Genomic DNA, 20,504 nt, shown 5'->3' on the forward strand with positions numbered 1-20,504 from the left:
GCACCCGAAAGCGGTGATGGAAAATCCCCTACAAGTTCTGTCCATTCAAATCGAAGTGACCCAGATAAACAAGTCCCGATTTCCCACGCAGACAATTCAAGTCTATTACCTAGGTTGCTTGCGACTCCAGGACCGCGTGTCACTCGAGAGTGAACAGGACCCTGGCAGCAATTCTCTGACAACCTAACGTCTCCATTAAAACGAGTTCTTCTTATTAGATCTGCAGCCCCGAAGCGGTGTCAAGTGCTTTCTCCTTTTAGATTTGGTAAAGCCTCTGGACCGTAGAAAGCAGCTAATATACCAGCTAAACACCTTTGCAAAAGACGGAGGCTCCCAGATAATCTGGACTGTTACTGTCTTGGGTGCTGGTGACAACACCTAGGTGTTCAGCCAGTGTGTGGATCGGATTACTGTCGGGGCAGCGTTTCTGAAGGCATTTCACTATCCTCGGCCACAGCAGTTGCCTTATGCCGGACCCTTTGGGGGAATGGTGTAGTGCCTCGGCAGGCAGGAGCACGGGATTCAGTCACCCAGGTCTGAATCCAACCAGTGCGCAGATTAGGAGGAGATGCACAGAAGCTTCTGACCGCCTGCATCTTTATACAATGTTCACATCCGCTCTAACGGGGTGCATGTCAGCGAGGTCCGGGCATTGCAGTGCCAGTAAGAGATAACTGAGGGGAACTGCAGCTCTCCGCAAATCGTCCTCGCCTGTCTTTTCAGCCCAGTGCCTACAACGGAGCGCCCGGGAGAAAGGTGCCTTTAATTACTGTGATGGACAAAGATTCGGGAATCAAGGAGAGAGTTTGCTGGCGGATTCCAGGCGTCTTTGGGAACAGTAAGGTCTGTGAAGAACTGTCACTCTAGGTACGGATGTGGTTCTGGGCCGTGAGACAGTGTCCGAGTATTAGCATCACGGTTCAGGGACTGGCTGGGCGTCTCGCCAGTGCTAACAAAATCCACCCTGGGAGTTGCCGGTCTCTCTTGGACAATAGAGGCGCGGTTCTCTGCCTCTCCTGAAGTGTCCATTCGCTCCCAGAGTCGCCATTCCAGGCTGAGCATCTTCAGGTTTGCCAAGTCCAAGTTAAAGCCCACAGCCACGGCCAACTGCTCCGGAGCTCCATAAATGTGGTCATTATTTGGTGGATCCGAATTACAACGCAGCGGTGATACTCCCTTCCTAGGAACCGGACACCTGGTAGCTCTGGCCCTGGTGCGCACAGTTAGGTTACCTGGTGTTCCTAACTATGGCACTCAATGGACGCTCAGCCAGATGTTTGAGAGAGTTACGATTTGTTACAGCCAACTGAGCCCAGTTCTGCGCCTCTTTCCTCTGACTTCAGAGCACCCAGGACGGCCACCGGTAATGGCGAACCAGCTCTCTCAGTCACTGTCACTATTGGCTTGTTCTTCCCTGACTCAAGTCCTTCTGGATTTTAGTGAGGTGGCAGGAAATCAAGTAAGTGCTGCAGTCAGTCTCAGCTTCTGTTTACTCAGCAACATGGTTTCCATTTCCGGGTTGGTTTTGTGTTTTTCAGTCCTACCTGCACCAAAGCGCCGCTCTCAGAAGGAAAGTCTTGTACAGAAGAAGTGTCTTAGTTAGGACTCCGGTGTCTGTAAAGACTTCATCGGTCCCCTTTCAAAATATTATTTACCACCCGAATTCCCGGAGGGAAGAAGAAGTGACGTTTTCTCGGATGTCGGTGGCTTTATGGCCTATTTGGAATCCATTCTCCGTACGTTGTATTTCTAACCTCGCAGAACTTTAATGCAACGTTAATGGTAAATAGCACTTTCAAGTTTATATCTAGAAAGGAAAAGAACCCAGTGAATGAAACTGAGGCAAGAGACTACATTAAGTAGTGAACATCAGAGTTACACTTTGGCTAAAATATTATTTTATCGTCAGCTTTTCTGTTGTGAAGACAGTTTCACTCTTAACGAAGAGAAATATTTTTGGTAACGATCAGTTGAACATTTAATATTGCTCTTTATTTGGACCAGTTCGATTACATTGCTGCTGTTTTCAGTTAACAGAGAGGATTAGTTTTAGGTTTCCAGCGTAAGCAGCAGATTGTGAGCCCTTTCGTTACTCATGCTGGTGAGGAGTTACTCACTCGAGTAGTCCCATTAACTTTAGCAGAGCTACTGGTGTGAGGAAGAGTTCACCAATGTGAGCAAGGAGTTCATAGGCTGAGTCGGATGGACTGATGTCAAAGTAGTCATAGCCATGGGAGCTCTTCAAGTCATCCCTGCTAAATACCTCAAGACTGAGTCATTGGATCCAAAAGCCGCAGGTTTTCCATAACGTCAACTCTCAAAAACAAAATGTAAAAATGTCACTGATGACATCATTGATGTCAGAAGTCCTGGGGAGCGAGGGTTTTTCCTTTAGCCCGGGGAGTTAAACTGGCAGCCCAATCACATAAAGTATTGCAGAATTTCAGCTGTCCCCTTGCAGGCAAATAATCTGCGACAGCGATCCTAGTCTTGCTAAGGGTGATCTCCCTCACACCCCACCTTGTATCCAGACCCCACTCTGTGTTCTTAGAACCCGATGTCTTTCTGGCTCTACCACTGGACCAACATCCTAAGGAAAGCACGTGGGTGGGTAATTTCTTCATATGCTTTCGGAGTAATAAATACTTTGTGCCACCCGCGAATCGGTTTCAATCACTCTCTCCCTTTATTTACAGAATAAAGAGCAAAATCATTGAAATCTGTAACACTTCTAATAAACATACAAGCAAGTATTGACGGGGCACCTACTCTCCGGTTAAGTGAAGCAGATCCTAGTACGACCAGCAAGAGGTGTTTCAGAGTAGCAGCCCTGTTGGTCTATATTTGCAAAAAGAAAAGGAGTACTTGTGGCACCTTAGAGACTAACAAATTTATCTGAGCATAAGCTTTAGTGAGCTACAGCTCACTTCATTGGATGTGTGAGCAGAGGTGTGCAGCTAGAAATTCAGGGCCTGATCCTGTGTCTGTTGAAGTCAGTGGGAGTTTTGCCATTGATTTCAGTTGTCATAGGATCAGAATCTTAGTGCGGTGATCATTCTCCCTTCGCGGGAGTAATCCAAGTTCATTTACATTAGTAAGTGAGCTCAGAAGCAAGCAAAAAGCAGGGGGGGAGGGGGGCTCATAATAAAACCACTCCACTAAATTAGATAGAAACAAAGATAACTTTTACGTTCTTCAAATGGCATCTTAAGAACCAGAAGAATTTTATGCTAAGCCAGGAGCTTGCTAGAGCAGTGGTGAGCTCTGTTAAATGAGAGCTGTTACTTTCCTCTCACACGTCACTTCTACACCCAGATGTACTGACAGCATGGCTTGGGCGTTTTCCCTTGCTAATGCTGGCTGTTGTGTTGCAGATGTGTACGGAATCGGCAGGATCTCAGGCAGGGAGAATTTTCCGCATCTTTTCCGAGTTTGTCATTCATGGAAATATATCCAGGTTTCAAAAACAGATCCAAAATGTTCTCTGAGGGCATTTAGAAGGATACGATCTATTTATTCTGTAACATTTTAACACTTTTCTTTAATCCAGTGCTGTGGCGAAGACTGTTCTTTACTAGCTGGCATGACGTCTGTTAGACCTCTAGGTGGCGCTGTCCACCAGTAAGGTACCCAACTGTAATAGAAGATCTTTCCCATCCACATGATCACATATAGCGAAGCCAGCTGCAATATAAAAGAGCTGGCAGTGGCTGGCTCAGCAGCAGATAACCCGGTGATGATTTCAGGGAGCATAAGGAAGAGCATATGCTCTTTCCCCACGTTTTATAAAACTGTTTTGTGGGGTTTTTTTTTAATTATTTTACCCTTTTGCTTTGGTATGGTAACTTCAGCTCTTTGCTGAGATATTGGATTATGTTACTGTTGAAACGGTCTGCAGGGAGCTGAGCCACGGAAGGAAGAATGCGGGTCCATTTAATGGTGTTCTTCCTTATTTCCTACACCGTGAATGGGCAAATAGAGTATTCCATCTCCGAAGAAACTGAACGTGGTGTGTCTGTTGGGAATATAGCAAAGGATTTAGGAATAGATGCAACTACACTTTCACTCCGGAAATTTCGCATGATCACCAGTTCAAGTAAGCAATATTTTAATTTGGATGTAAGCACGGGGGCTTTGTCAGTTAATGAGCCCATAGACAGAGAGCAGGTTTGTGAATTAAAAACTACTTGTTTTCTGAATTACGAACTTGTGCTAGAAAGCCCTCTAGAGCTTTATAAAATGGAATTTAAAATCCTAGACATAAATGACAACTCCCCCACGTTCCCTTTAAATGAATATCACTTAAATGTAGCCGAGTTTTTATCTCCTGGGGCTCGGTTTACACTCCCCAATGCCCAAGACTTTGATGAAGGCACCAACAGTGTCCAGACCTATTATCTGAGCCCTAACGAACATTTCCGTCTGGAAATGCAAACACGCGGGGATGGGAGTAAGTACCCCGAACTGGTGCTGGAGAAGCCCTTAGACAGGGAGCAGCAATCTACCCACAGACTTGTAATTACAGCCAAAGATGGTGGGAATCCCGAGAGGTCCGGTGACGCCCAAGTCATTGTGACTGTTCTTGATACCAATGACAACGCTCCAGCATTTGAACATTCGCTCTACAGGGCAAGAGTCTTGGAAAACTCCCCCAACGGCACGTTGGTAACCAAAGTACATGCCACTGACTTAGACGAAGGTCAAAATGGAGAGATCAGATACTCCTTTAGCAATAGCACTTCTGCTGATTTACAGAGACTGTTTCTAATCCACCCCCAGACCGGGGAGGTAAAAGTGAATGGCATTCTAGATGTTCAGAGACCTGTTCTAGAGATGTTCATTGAGGCGACGGATAAAGGTGCGTTTGGAATGTCCAGTACAGCTAAGTTGCTGGTGGAGTTCACTGATGTAAATAATAATGCCCCAGAGGTTACAATCACCTCTCTTTCCAGTCCCATCCCCGAAGACGTTGCGCCCGGCACTGTGATAGCTCTTTTGAGTGTTCTGGATAAAGACCCTGGCGAGAACGGGAAGGTAATTTGCCAGATCCCCGCTAACATTCCCTTCCAACTAAAACCCTCTTTCGACAATTACTATAGTTTGGTTACTGATGGGCTTCTGGACCGAGAATTGGTCAGTGAATATAACATCACCATCACCGCCACAGACCTTGGTTCCCCGCCAATCGTCACTCAAAAGACTGTATTGGTGCAAATCTCCGACGTGAACGATAACCCTCCCAAGTTCTCTAGACAGTCCTGTGACATCTCTGTGACGGAGAACAATCATCCTGGAGCATCTTTGTTCCAGGTGTCAGCATCTGACCTCGACATTAGCGGGAATGGTCAGGTCTCTTATGCGCTCAGGGACATCGACATTGCAGGTAGCTCCTTGTCCAGTTTTTTATCCCTTAACTCAGAGAATGGAAACATCTATGCAAAAAGCACCTTTGACTATGAACAACTCAGGAGTTTTCATTTTCAAGTGGTAGCCAAGGACAACGGGTCCCCGGCCCTGAGTGCGGTCTTAACTGTGAATATATTCATAGCGGATCAGAACGACAACGCCCCGGTCATCCTATACCCTGGGGCCAGGAACGGCTCGGTCGCGGTGGAAATAGTCCCTAGGTTAGCCGATGCCGGTTACCTCGTGACTAAAGTGGTGGCGGATGATGCGGACAGCGGGCAGAACGCGTGGCTTTCCTACCATCTGCAGCAATCTTCCGACTCCAGCCTATTCAGGGTTTTGCCCAATACAGGAGAACTCAGGACTACTCGCTCCATGAGGTCCACAGATTCCATCAAACACAAAGTGGTCATTCTAGTGAAGGACAATGGGGAGCCGTCCCTCTCCTCCACGGTAGCCCTGGGCATCCTGCTGGCTGACTCCCTTCCTCAGGCCCTCCCGGACTTCGATGACGGGATGGAGGGACAAGAGCAGCTCACTAGCCTGAACCTTTACTTGATCATCTCGCTCGCTTCCATTTCCTTTGTGTTCCTTGGGTTTGTACTCTTCCTTCTTCTCACAAGGTTTTTCCATTGCAGAACGAACCTCTCCTGCAGCGGCTGCTGTTCAGGGTGCTGCCCAGTGGATGAGCACGACAAGTATCGCTTCAACGTGCGCATGCTCCCAAGATCTCATTTCACGCCCGGCATGGTGGAGGTCTCAGGAGTGGGCAAACTGACCCAGACCTATTTGTACAGGGCTTCTTTGGGTGTTGGGCCTAGCAACAACAATTTACTAGTGAATGGAGACGCTGGAAGTCTTTCCAATGGCGCAGGATTACAAGTGCCCACGGCCTGTGTTCAAGTCCGGAAGGTGAAGAGCGATCACTTTAATGCTATTCTAGTGGTAAGTAGTTTTTGTTTAAATTATCCCCATTTAACCTAAATGTACGTGGACTGTTTGGTTTTAAATTTACTTACCCAGCGGTTCCAGTGCTAATCCTGTACAAAAGAGAAGCTTAAAAAGGGAAATGATTTAATCACAGGATAGCAGATGCCCTTATGTTAACAAGAGCAAAATGAAATCTCCTAATATAATTCTAATTAGGATCTCCTAATTCTGTTTTAAACCAAAGAGCTATATGAGAAAAAAAATACCTTAGAATGTAGCATGGACACGGTATGCCATATAAAGTCAGATGGTGCTCAGGCTGAGGGAACTATGTACTCTATGTACAAGTTCACTAAACAACAATTAGATGGAAAGAGGTTGTGAAATAAGTGAAAAGTAAATTGACTTGAGTTCAAATATCTAGAGCATGAGAACAAACAAACAAAAAATCCAAAAAAGAGAGATGCCACTGGAACTTCCTAGATTCTAAAATTTTCCACTTATTGAGGGTTTCCCTTTAGGGAGGGAAATGGTGAGAGAGAAAATAATGTCATTTGAAAAGGTGATATTTTAAAGTCCTAATGTGACTTTTCCAAAGCACCTAAACTTGCATGCACCCCAGGTTAAGAACCACTGACCTAAGGGAATTAGTTGCCCAGCTCCTTCTGGCTCCTTTGAAAATCCCATCCTCAAAGCTTTAGATTTGCAATTCAATTATAATCTTCTAAAATAATATATGGATTTTGTGGGACAAAATAATTTCTGGTCCTGTCACACTACAAGTGACCTCCCTCTGAGGAGGAATCATTTTGTAAGATCGTAGCACAGGACTGTGAGTCAAGAAAGCTGAATGATGTTCTAGGATGTCACTGACTTGCTCAATGACGTTTGGCCAGTTGCTTACGCTTCAGTTTCCTGATCTGTAAAATAATGATGATACCTTTTTGCCAGATGTCTTTTGAGTTTTAATTAATGCTCCTGAATAACTTTGAGATGCTCTGAGGATGGTAAAAGTTCTAAATGTTTATCTACAACTAAAACTAACCTGCAGTTTGCAATTATGCATCATGAAAACACGAATTTTAGTCTGAGCTATATGCATTTATCTGCTTTTCACTAATTTGATTGGGTTGATACACAAAATATTGGGCTATGTTCAGTATACTGTACCAGCAATCACTAGAAAGGAATGGTATCTTCAGTTAGACTTTATGGCTTATGGCTAAGAATTTTAAAAGTGATGAGTGCTTTTTAAATGTTTTTGAATGTCCAACCCGAGACAACTTCAAACTCTGAAAATCAGGCTCTTTTACTACCCAATTTCTGAAAATCAGCTATGTTTAAGGTGTTTCCAGTTGGACACCCAAAGAGGTGACCAAAATGATTAGTCACTTGTAGGAACATAGAAGTTACTACATTGGACCAATCCTGAGACCTATCTACGCCACTGTCCTGTCTCTGGCAGTGGCATGTATCAGATGCTTTTGAGGAAGGTGTAAGAGCCCCACCGAAGACAGATATGGAATAACCTTCCCCCCACATTAGGTCTCATCCTGGTCTCTAAGGGTACATCTACACAGCAATGCCTCTGCGGCAGCGAGTCTGGGTCAACTGACTTGGGCTTGTACTGCGAGGCTAAAAATAGCAGTATAGACATTCCTGCTGAGGCTGGAGCTCTGGTTCCGAAATCCTTGGAGAAGGAGGATCTCAGACCCCAGGGCTTCGGCCTCAGCCCCAAAGTCTGCACTGCTATATTTAGTCCAGCAGTCTGAGCCCCTCCACCCCAGTCAGTTGACCTGTGCTCAGAGTCTCACTGCCACTTTTTTTTTTCTGGGTAGGCAAACACTAATAGTTACAGATTGGCTACAGCCCTGAAATATGTTTAATATTCCAAAATTGTTGTCGTCATTAAGTATGATAACATAGGACATTTCTGTTACCCATATAATATTTCAGTCCCTTTTTCAATTTTGCTAAATTCCTGGCCTCAGTGACTTCCTTTGACAATGAGTTCCATAGTCTAATTACTTTTTCACACATTATGTATTTCCTTTTATGAGTTTTGAATTTCTACCTTTTAATTGAGTTTAATATATCCTTGTTCTTGTGTTATGACACAAGGAGAACAGAACCACCATATCTACCTTCTAGATCATTCCATTTTAATATTCTTATATCACGTCTTTCATTCATCTAAGGTAAACAATTCCATTCTTTTCAATCACTCTTCATATGAAAGATTTTTCCATGTCCCTAATCATTCTTATTGCCTTTCTCTGAATCCCTCTAATTCTTCATTAAAATCCTGACCTGCATAACTATGACAGCTACAGGTTTAAATGTTTGTCATTGTTTGGTTTATTCACAGTTACTCCACTAGTTTTATTATAAAAGTGGTAGTAGATTTAAAGTCCTCTTACTGATTACTGTGCTGATAAATGGTCACTCATTTCAGAGATCTACCACCAAGCAATGAAGGAATACAATCAATGAATTTCACAAAACCCAGAATTTTCAAAAGCTTTGGGTAAGGACTTGTGTGGTCCAAAAAAAATAGCAGTTAGGAGCATCAAGAGAATATTTTGGATATTCTGCATTTGGTGAGCTTGGACTGGAAACATCACTAACAATTCAGTTTTAGGATTTGCAAAACAACCCCGCTTAGAATTAGTTTAAGGGAGAGTTATCAAAAGTTTTCTGGAACATCCCTAACCCGCAGGATTGCTGCAAGAACAACTTCATGTTTTAAAGTCACTTGCTTCAATGGAAAAAGGTATATAAGTGCAAAGGAGTGATAGTACTACAGATAATTGTACTAGGGTGACTGACTGACACAGTTAACTTCCATGTTCCCATTGAGCTAGAATCTCATTATTATTATAGGGTTCATTATTTCAGTATAGCACTGAATAGTAAGAAACCACAAATTAACCATTGAGCTTTCCACCACAGATCATGAAAAGGTCATCAGTCTTCCTTATTAGATTTCAACCTTTCATGTGCATTTTTAAACTAGAATCTTGAAATGTGATACACTCATTCTTATGGGCCTCCAAGAAGAGGCAAAACAAATCCCAGATTTGTCCTTTGGCTATTTTCTTAGCTAAAATCCACTAAACAGAAATGGTAAGATTATATGTAACCCAGTGAAAGGTCAAAGGTTACATCTGTGATGAATTGAGCAAAGCTGAGTTAATGAACCAAAGGCACCAACACAAATAGCAGTGTCAACTCTTAAAAATGGAGTGCTGTCAGTTAATTATGTTGATTTTGTTGTTGCTGAAAATGAGGATTAGTCTACCTAAGAATAAGTTACCTGTTTTTACAGTATTGCAGTCTATTCAAATGATGCTAATTCCAAAAGTAATACACAATAATTTGATTGCTTTATGTATTTGAAGAGATTTAGAATAAAATCAGGCCTTACCAAGGTAAAGACATACTGTACTATAAATTTTCCTGTGATCTGATATAGTATAAGACCTTGGGCTTCAAGATTTGCAGTAATTCTGGAAAACTGATCCATACTCAAAAGTCGTATTGATTTAGGTGTGATTTATATGCATAGAAAAATCACAGGATCATCTTATTAGTAAAGAACAACTCTGTTCTTATCTTTTTGTATTGGAATTAAAGTTAAACATTTAAGTTCTACCTTTAGATGCATACAAACTGACTTTTTGGTGGTTACAAATGTGTACCTGGGGCAGAATTTTATACTGTGTGTGTTTCTGAAAAGGATTATATTATTACTCTTGATTACTATAAACATACCTACCATAAAACATTAAATATAAAGGCACTGATAGAAACAATAATTAAGGTTGTATAAATATTTTAATTTAAAGAGGACTTAAATCCATCTTTTAAATACCTTTTCTTCATATAGTTATTAGAATTGACACTTACCAAAAGATATATAATATTTAGATATACTGGAAGATAATTAAATGGGATACATGTCTAGAAATTATATTTATGATTCTATGATTTAGGGGAAATATATATGATTTAGTTTGGTTTCTTTGTTAGTACTTTTTTTTTACTGTTGAGTGAAAGTCTTGGATGTTCTTTACATATACAGACACGTAAGACTGTTCTGTGTTTTTACATAGGCTATTTAGGTTACATCTAAAATTAGAACTACATAAAGCCTAGAAGTAGGGTATACCTTAACTATGTCTTTCAAGACCTTACTGCATTTTGTGAGATGTGGCATGCATGCATGACAGTGAAGAGAAAAAAGTATTACACTCTGCTTTTAAACTGTGCCATGCTACAGCCAGAAGCTTCAGGGGGATTACTCACATAAGTAAGGACCGTTTACCTGAGCAAAAGTTTCCAGGATCAGGATCTAACCAGGGTGTGCCATAACCATTTAAAAAAAACAAACAACTATTGGGCTGGTGAAAGGCTTGTATGGTGTGTGCAAATACAGAGTGTAGTGACCCTTTAGTGTTGTTACATCTTATGTTTAGGTTACATCTAAAAATAGAACTACAGAAACCTAGCAAGAGAATATTTTAACTGTGTCATGCAAGATTTAGAGATGGCAACATTTTATGCAGTGTGGCAGTCGTACCAGTGAAGTGACAAAGTTGAAATACACTTGGATTTTGACTGTGCCATGTCCCAAACTCTTGCTTCAATAAGATTACTCACAGGAGAAAGGGTTATTCATATGAATAAAGGTTTCCTGGATGAGACTCGTACAATGGTATGCCACAGCAATAGTTGTTTAGGTATCCCAGGACTGCATTAGCGCTCTTGGCCACAGTGTTAAACTGGGAACTCATGTTCAGCTGATTATCCACCATGACCCCAAATATTTTTCAGAGTCACTGCTTCCCAGGATAAGGTCCCCCATTCTGTAAGTATGGCCCACCTTCTTTGTTCCTAGAAGTATACATTTGCATTTAGCCATATTAAAAGTTAAAATACATATTGTGTGCTTGAGCCCAGCTTACTAAGAGATCTAGATGGCTCTGAATCAGTGATCTGTCCCCTTCATTATTTATCACTCCCACAGTTTGTGTGTCCTGTGCAAAATTGGTCAGTGATGATTTTGTGTTTTCTTCCAGGTCATTAATAAAAATTTTAAATACTGTAGGACCAAGAACCAGTCCCTGTGGGACCCCCTAGAAATACACCCATTCAATAATGATTCCCAATTTACAATTTGCGACATATCAGGTAGCCAGATTTTAATGCATTTAATGTATGCCATGTTAATTTTATAACTAAAATGTTATGCAGTACCAAGGCAAAAGCCTTACAGAAGTCTAAGTATATCAACACTGTTACCTTCATCAACCAAACTTGTAATCTTATCCAACAATGATATCAAGTTAGTTTGACAGTACCATTTTCCATAAACCATGTTGACTGGCATTAATTATATTACCCTTAATTCTTTATTAATCAAATCCTGTATCAGCTGCTCCATTATTTTGCCTGGGATTGATGTGAGATTTTCAGGCCTGTATTTACTGGGGTCATTCTGTTTGCCCTTTTAAAAATAATGGCTCACCATTAGCTTTCTTCTAGTCTTTGGGAATGTCCCTGATGTTCCAAGACTTATTGAAAATCAACATTAATGGTCCAGTGAGCTCCTCAGCCGGGTCTTTTAAAACCTTTTGTACGAGTTATCCAGACTTGCTGGTTTAAAAATGTCTAACTTTAGTAGCCACTGTTTAACATCCTCCTGAGATACTAGTGGGATGAAAAGAGTGTTATCTTATGATATTACTATTTCATTTGTTTTTCCCAAATATAGAACAGAAATATTCTTTAAACAATTTTCCTTTTCTGCATTATTAAAGATAATTCTACCATTTCCATTTAGAAATGGCCTGCTACCATTGTTAGGATTGTTTTTGTTCCCAATACACTTCAAAAAAATCTTATTGTCCTTAACTCTGTTGGCCACAGATTTCTCCTTGTGTCCCTTTGCTTCCCTTATTAATTTTCTACAATTCCTAATTTATATTAATTACTATCAACTTTCCCTTTCTTCCATTTGTCTTACATCTGCCTTCACTTACCTGCTAAACCAGGTCATTTTTTAAAATCAGTATGGCCTTCTCCTTTGATTGTGGTGTAACAATAGCACTCTCATGGCCAAGATGGAGTCCTCTCTGTAGGTGGCTCTGGCCAACAAAAAGTGTGTGCAGGAACACGGAATACAAGGAATATAGGAAAGGGAAATATTTATTTACAGAGGGATTAATGGAGAAAACAGGGGAAAGGTAGGAAGAGCAGTAAAACAGGCTTACCTCCAACAAAAGGGCCCAGTGGTACCACAATATGAAAGGGCAGATGCTGAGTCAATGCATCCACACTCAGAGTTCAGGAATCCTGGGCAGATTTCCAGTCCAGCAGTGAGTATTGGGTACTCCTAGTCATCTTTGGCACCAGTAAACTTGCCACAGAAAACCCCTCTGGTGCCCTCTTCTGTGGCTCTCTGCAAATGCACTACCTTCCCACTTAGCTAGCTGCAGCCTCTCCCCTTATTCCCAATGAAAAGTCACAAGCCCCAATACTCACAACCCCATACAGCTCTGGGTGGCAGTGATACTAGGTCTGGCTCCAGTATATCCTTCTCAGGTGATTGCTCCCTGGCACAGTGCTTCTCCTGGCTCTGGTCTTGGGGCATCCCCACTTGGCTGCCCCATCCTTTCCAGGCTTTGGGCTGGTTCTTGGCTGCTTCGCTATGTGAGGGCCTGCTCGCTGTAGGCCCTCTTGTCCGGAGTTACAGACACACACCCTGTCACTCTCCCTCTCTCCATTCCCCTGGAACAGCCAGCATTTCCTCTGCCTCAGGACAAGATTTTGAAGGGGCCATGATCTCTGTTCCCCCAGGGTGTTACAAAGGGATTGTGGCTTTTTGGGTGTCTAGTAAAGTAGATTCAGAGTTGCTGTCCATAGAAATGTCTAGTTCTAGTTTTGACTACTACTAAGCTTTTAGCCACAGTGATATCTTGTGTCAGTGAGTTCAAAAAGTTCATTAAGCGACATATAAAAATTCCTTTTATCCATTTAAAATTTCCTGTCTTTCAGTTTCATTGAATATCCCCTTGTTCATATATTATAAGAGAGACTAAGTAGGATGACTTGATTTATCTTCTTATTTCTATTCATTACTTTGTATACCTCTATCATGTCCCCTCATGGAGGTAGGGGAGGATGGAAGCTTATTTAGTTGTTTTTATATGTCTAAATATTTCCCCTGTCATACTGTTTAAATACAAATCTATAGTACTATCATAAATGAAACAATAAATTCACACTACTGTGACTGTGGCTCTTTTGGGTAATGTTGATCACTAATTTGGCTCCTGAACCACTGAGGTCTGAGTAAAAAGAAAAGGAGGAATTGTGGCACCTTAGAGACTAACAAATTTATTTGAGTATAAGCTTTCGTGAGCTACAGCTCACTTCATCGGATGCATTCAGTGGAAAATACAGTGGGGAGATTTATATACACAGAGAACATGAAACAATGGGTGTTACCATACACACTGTAATGAGAGTGATCGGGTAAGGTGAGCTATTACCAGCAGGATAACGGGGGACGGACGGACCTTTTGTAGTGATAATCAAGGTGGGCCATTTCCAGCAGTTGACAAGAACGTTTGAGGAACAGCAGGGGGCGGGGCGGAAATCACTGTCTGAGTATCACTACCCTAAACTAAACAGTCTATACTTTTTATTGGCACCTGAGCACAGAAGTCTTTTCAAGCCTCTAATCATGTTCATCACCCAACTTGGGACTCCTTGCATTTCTGCTACATCTTGGTTGAGATGAGGTGACCAGAAATAAACACAGCATTCCAGGTGAAGATGTACCAGTTTATATAATAAAAGTGTGAAAATAAAAGAATGTGTGACCAGTAAATATGGGGTACATAGATTCAGTATAGTAAGGAATAGGCTCATAGAACAGAGTACTACAAAGATATTAGATTTCAGGGAAGGGTCTGATGAAAAGAAATATTAAAATCTACTAGGATTGAAAATGGCTGCAACATAGGAAAAGGCACTGAGTTTGATTCTCTTCTCATTACACTTGTTTAATATCAGTGGAACTGACTTCTGGTGATTTACTCCCGATTCAAAGTGGTGTAAAGGTCCAGTGAGTGACAGGGACATACACTAAATACCTCTTCAAAATAAGAATGGAATGAACAAGAAATGACCGGCGTGGTTCTTTGAAAAACAGGCTCATGGTCTGCAGGAATCATCAATACAACATCAACAAAACCTAGAACTAGAAATGGAAAAGGGGGAAGCAGGCAAACAGGACTAAAAAGAGTTAGTTGAGATTTTCAAGGAAAAGATAAGGGCAGCACAACAGCAGGATTATTTAATATTAGCAGAGGGCTTAGGAGGAATAAGAATGGGTGTTATAAATATATCAAAGGGAAAATAAATACTACAGAGAAAAAGGTCCATTAAGAAATGAAGAGCAGGATCTTATCCTCCAATCTTTAAATAATCTGTCACACTGGCAGCTCCTTGTCCCTTGAATTCTTTTTTCTCCCAAGGAATTATTGTCTATTTTATTCTACCATCTCTTTAGCAATCTCCAGGCTTGTTCCCCTCTGATGGATTTCAACACTTCCTGAATTTGCACCTTGTTCAGTAGTTTTCTTATGTCTCCCAGAAATCTAATACTCTTATACTACTCTTTCTGTGGACCCAAGTTTTTCTATTTAAGAAGCTTGTGGTCATTGGTACCAAGCTTTCCTCCTATTTTTATAATCGTAGTGAGTTCCTTCCTATCGGTAAAAAGCAGAGCAAGGTGGCTTCTCCTCTGGCTGGATTCCATACCTTTTGGATCATAAATCTGTTTTCTGTATAATCTAGGAACCTCTTAGTTGATGACTATTGGGCTACAGTTTTGATCTCCTTCCTATAAAGAACCAGGGGTGTCCACAGCTGGATATGGCATATTGGACAGGGTGGGCCAGAATTGGAACATAATCAAGTACAGTATAGTTAAGGCTGTGAGGCCATTTCCAGCATAGGTCTGCTTTTGACTTACCCTGTCTAACTTCCTGGAAAAAGCTATTTTCTCATTGTCATTGTTAATCAAGAGAATAATTGTTGGGATATGTAAGGGTTAAATAGAGACCTGGGAAACCGCTGATGTGCTGATATGGTATTAGGGAGTAGAGTCATAGAACATTAGGGTTGGAAGAGACCTCAGCAGGTCATCTAGTCCAACCCCCTGCTCAAAGCAGGACCAACACCAACTAAATCATCCCAGCCAGGGTTTTGTCAAGCTGGGCCTTAAAAACCTCTAAGGATGGAGATTCCACCACCTCTTTAGGTAACCCATTCCAGTGCTTCACCACCCTCCTAGTGAAATAGTGTTTCCTAATATCCAACCTAGACCTCCCCCACTGCAACTTGAGACCATTGCTTCTTGTTCTGTCATCTGCCACCACTGAGAATAGCCTATCTCCATCCTCTTTGGAACCCCCCTTCAGGTAGTTGAAGGCTGCTATCAAATCCCCCCTCACTCTTCTCTTCTGCAGACTAAATAAGCTCAGTTCTCTCAGCCTCTCCTCATAAGTCATGTGCCTCAGACCCCTAATCATTTTCATTGCCCTCCACTGGACTCTCTCCAATTTGTCCACATCCTTTCTGTATTGGGGGACCCAAAACTGGATGCAGTGCTTCAGGTGTGGCCTCACCTGTGCCAAATAGAGGGGAATAATCACTTCCCTCCATCTTCTGGCAGTGCTCCTACTAATACAGCCCAATATGCCGTTGGCCTTCTGACAACAAGGGCACACTGCTGACTCATATCCAGCTTCTTGTCCATTGTAATCCCCAGGTCCTCTTCTGCAGAACTGCTGCTTAGCCAGTCGTTCCACAGCCTGTAGGGGATTCTTCCTTCCTAAGTGCAGGACTCTGCACTTGCCCTTGTTGAACCTCATCAGATTTCTTTTGGCCCAATCCTCCAATTTGTCCAGGTCACTCTGGACCCTATCCTTACTGAGTCACAGGCAGGCACAGTTTCTTCACTTGATAGATAAGTGTCATCTCTCCCCCCTGCCCCCTCAGCTTGTTGGGAATAAATAAGTGTTGCAGCTGCATAAGAAATGTAATTGTCTACAGCAGGGGTCTCAAACATGCGGGCTGCATGCAGCCAGCGGGGTTCTTTCGTGCGGCCTGCCAAGCTCCCGCGCATCTCCCCCCCCCCCCGCCTGTCTGCCTACCCCGTGGCACTGCAAGCCCCGCACCACTCCTTAGAGCAGCTGGAACCATGCCCCTGCAGCCCTGGGGGGAGGGGTAGAGGGCTCCGTGCATTGCTCTCGCTTCCAGGCACCGCCCCCCACAGCTCCCATTGGCTGGGAACAGGGAACCGCAGCCAATGGGAGCGTCGGGGGAGGTACCTGGAGGAGCAGCAAGAGCAGCACCCGGAGCCCTGTGCCCCCCCTTCCTCCAGGAACGTGGTTCCAGCTGGTTCCCGGAGCAGCGTGGGGCCAGGGCAGGCAGGCAGCGAGCCTTCCCTGGCCCCAGTGCACGCTGCTGCCACCCCGAGCCACTCTAGGTAAGCGGCGCCAGGCGGGAGCCCGCACCCCTCACCCCAACTCCCTACCCGCCCCCTGCTGCACCCCACACCCCAACTCCCTGCCCTGAGCCCCCTGCTGTACCCTGCACACCTCCTGCGCCACACCTCCCTGCCCTGAGCTCCCGCCCTGGGGGCAGGGAGGGGGCGGAGTTGGGGTGGGAACTTTGGGGAAGGGGTTGGAATGGGGGCAGGGAAGGGGTGGAGCCTCATGGAAGGGGTGGAGTGGGGGCAGGGCCAGGGGCAGCAAGAGTGGGATGTCAGTGATGCGGCCCTTGGGCCAATGCACTAGTCCTCATGTGGCCCCCGTGGTCATTTGAGTTTGAGACCCCTGGTCTAAAGGATAACACTTCTTTACACAAAGGTATCTCCCGCTCCCTTCCTTTCCCAGCTACATAAACGAGCTTGGGGTCATGGCCCTTTCCTCCCTCTCCTAAGAACTGCTGATTAAGGGAACTCGTAGCAACAATTATTGCAAAGAAATGTATTTTCAAGGTAAAAATGTGTGTATAATATTCATAATGCTGTAATCAGTCAATAGGTGTGTATAATCAGAGTATGGGAGTTTCTATTATTTAATAAGGGTTTTTGGGGTGTTGTAGCAGATGTAGGCATTTACATACTAACTTAGATAAAAAGGAGTGTGCTGTAACTAATCCAGTGCTTACTTGACAATTGGGTCGAGGGGAACAAGTATCACAGCAAAGAAGCCCGTACTCAAATCTGCCTCTGGGTCAACCTGCTCCTTCTTCTAACAATAATGTCTGGTAAAGTTTGAGGTCAATCAGACAAACTTGTTTTGAGTTATGGGTTTTAGAAAATTGATGGCTTTTCATTTTTGAAAAATGTCTATTTTTTTATTTGTGGCTAAAACATGGCTTAAAATGACTGAGTTTACAAACCTCAAATTTGTTTTTGTACATTGTTCTTTCCACAAATTAGTGCACTGGATCTGTATTAGTAAGATTGGACTGAAAAAATATGGATTTATTTGACACAAAACTTCTGAAACACTTGGAGTTCCATGAAGGAAATATGTTTTCTATTGTTAAAGCCAATATTAATTCCCATCCAATTTTCACACAAAAATTCCCTTTTGCCTAAAATTTTACATAGGTGGACTTCTGCCAGAGAATAATTTTGTTTTTCCAAGTTCAGGGGTTCGTTGGGACAGTCATTTATGAGCTACACAGTTTCAGAAAAATGACTCATATTTCACTTTGGAAAAATCTTCTAACACTTTTTTTTGCTACTGGATATCTTTAAAATAGCTTGACATAGGAACTCAAATTCCGTTGCATTCACTAGGCTTTACTAGGGCTAGGGTTTAGAGATATATTAAACAGTGGTGGGTAGATAATTAAAAAATTATTAACAATGAAAGAAACCAACCAAAATACTGGATGCTATCAGTATCTCTGGGAAGATATCTTTAATGAGAGGTCTTGTGCTGTTGGTAAGATCCATGCCCTATTACAAGGTGTAGGAGGTTGTGGCTGTCCCTCCCTGGGAGTCTTGCAGGGAGGCCCCCCTCACTCTCGTGTCCCTTTTAAGGTAACGGATGCTGGGGAATTAGCAGTCTCAGAGGCCCCGGCACTGTAGGAAAGGCCAAGCAGTCTAGTCCTGGTCCCAGGCAGAGCAAGACTCTAACAGTTTAGGACTCAGGCCCCTAGATAGGCCGGAGCCCCAACAGGGCTATCCCTAGCCATTTGGGTGCCCTACGCAGCCCCCACCCCCCAGCTTCCCCCCCAGGGTCTGGGAGGCAGGAGCTGTGGGGGGGCACTTTTGGGGGTCCCACAGGCCCAGAGGATTAGCAGGGGGCCAGGAGCAGCCTGCTTCGCTTCCCTTGCCCCGGCCCCAGCCATGTCGCTCAGGGGAGAGGGCTTGGGAAAAGGGATCCCCTCCGGACTCACCGGCTGCTCTACTCCAGCAGCTCCCAGCTGTGGCACTCCGCTTCCCACTGCCAGTGAGTGTGTGTGTGTGTGTGTGGGGGGGTGGTCCTTCCCCCAACCTGACCGACATGGCTGAGGCTGGGGCTGGGACGAGGGAAGCGGAGCGGGCTGGGGCCACGTCGCTCCACTTCCTGTCGCCGGTGAGTGCAGGACGGGGCGTCCTTTCCCCAACCTTCCTGCAGTCACCGGTGGTGGGAAGTGGAGCAATGCGGCTGGGAGCTGGCAGAGTGGGGCGGGCTGGGGCCAGGCTGCTCTGCTTCCTGCAGCTGGGGGAAGAGGTGGAATGGGGGCGGGCCTGGGGCGGAGCGGGGGGGAAGGGTAAGAGGCAGGGCAGAGGGGGTTGTCCAGGACCCCACACCGCCCTAGGGACAGCCCTGCCCCTTGCAGTGGGCGCAGCCCACTGGGGGGCTGGCCAAGGGTTAGGGCTGGTCGCCGGGGGTGGTGCTGCCACGTATGCAGCACGCAGCTGCCTAGGGCACCATGAAATTTTGGGCAATTTGGTGCCCCAAATTTCATGGTGCCCTACGCCGCTGCGTATGCCTAAGGATGGCCCTGAGCCCCAAATGATCTAGGCTATTGCCTGATATCCTAACACAGGCAGACAGCAGACAAACACAGGCTTCTTGGTCTAACATTGGGAGGCTGCCACCTCATGGGTGGGATTGGCAACATAGGGTAGGGGGAAGCTGGGCCCACCCTCCTTCACCGGGTCCCAGCACAGAGCCCTAGCGGTTGCAGAGGGTTCTCCCACTGGATCAGCTGGGATCCGGCCAAAACATGCTGATTTGGATTCTGGTAACAACACAACCAGACTAAAGTCTGGTGTCCCTGGGCTACATCCTTTGACCCCATTGCAGTGTACCTCTAGTCTGTGGGCATCTGCCATCTCCTCAGCATATACAGCCAGTGGCAGTCCCAGCAGCAACTCAGGGTCCTGGTCAGCTGGCAGCTCTAGTGAGTCCTTAGCATTGCAAAAAGAAAAGGAATACTTGTGGCACCTTAGAGACTAACAAATTTATTTAAGCATAAGCTTTCGTGAGCTACAGCCCACTTCATCGGATGCAAGTGAGCTGTAGCTCACGAAAGCTTATGCTCAAATAAATTTGTTAGTCTCTAAGGTGCCACAAGTACTCCTTTTCTTTTTGCGAATACAGACTAACACGGCTGCTACTCTGAAACTTAGCATTGCAGAGGTTCTCTTCAGGTTCCCACTGCAGCAGTAAGTGGGAGGCATATGTTTCCTTTGCTGGCTGCAGCCCAACTGAGCTGCAGGGCTTGCCTTTTATGCTTCCTGTTCCCCCTCCTCTGCTTCAGGTGTGGTGGGTGTGGCTATCATGGCTCCAGCTCCGCCCACCAGGTGGCTCCTCTCCCTCAGTCTTGGAAGGAGGCCACCCTCCCCTCACTACACAAAGATGCTACAAATGCTGAGCCAGGACTTCTTCCCAGTTTATATGGTAGATTCCACAGACTCCTTTAAAAATGTAGACGGGGATTTTCAGATGAGTCTATGGGATTTAAGATCCCAAATCCCATATAGAAAGTGAGCAAATTCATAGCTATGGTTCTGAATACAGTCTTCATTCTGCCCCATATTCCTGCATATTATTCACTTAATGAGAGTATGCTTATATCCT

General features: G+C 44.2%; 1 protein-coding gene across 15 annotated transcripts in view; it reads left to right on the plus strand.

Moving 5' to 3' along the window:
• The window catches only part of LOC141992114 (protocadherin alpha-C2-like), a 333,092-nt gene that overhangs the window by 177,069 nt on the left and 135,519 nt on the right, over positions 1 to 20,504 (plus strand). The window contains exon 1 of one of the 15 annotated variants that reach the window (XM_074960776.1): positions 3,715 to 6,351. The exons of the other annotated variants lie outside the window; for them this stretch is intronic. Coding sequence (XP_074816877.1) covers positions 3,922 to 6,351 — 2,430 coding nt within the window. The 5' untranslated portion in view covers positions 3,715 to 3,921. Of the gene's footprint in view, positions 1 to 3,714; positions 6,352 to 20,504 lie in introns of those variants that run through there. 15 annotated transcript variants of the gene reach the window in all.

The sequence above is a fragment of the Natator depressus genome, chromosome 8 (assembly GCF_965152275.1).
Source record: "Natator depressus isolate rNatDep1 chromosome 8, rNatDep2.hap1, whole genome shotgun sequence".
Taxonomy (NCBI): Eukaryota; Metazoa; Chordata; order Testudines; family Cheloniidae; genus Natator; species Natator depressus.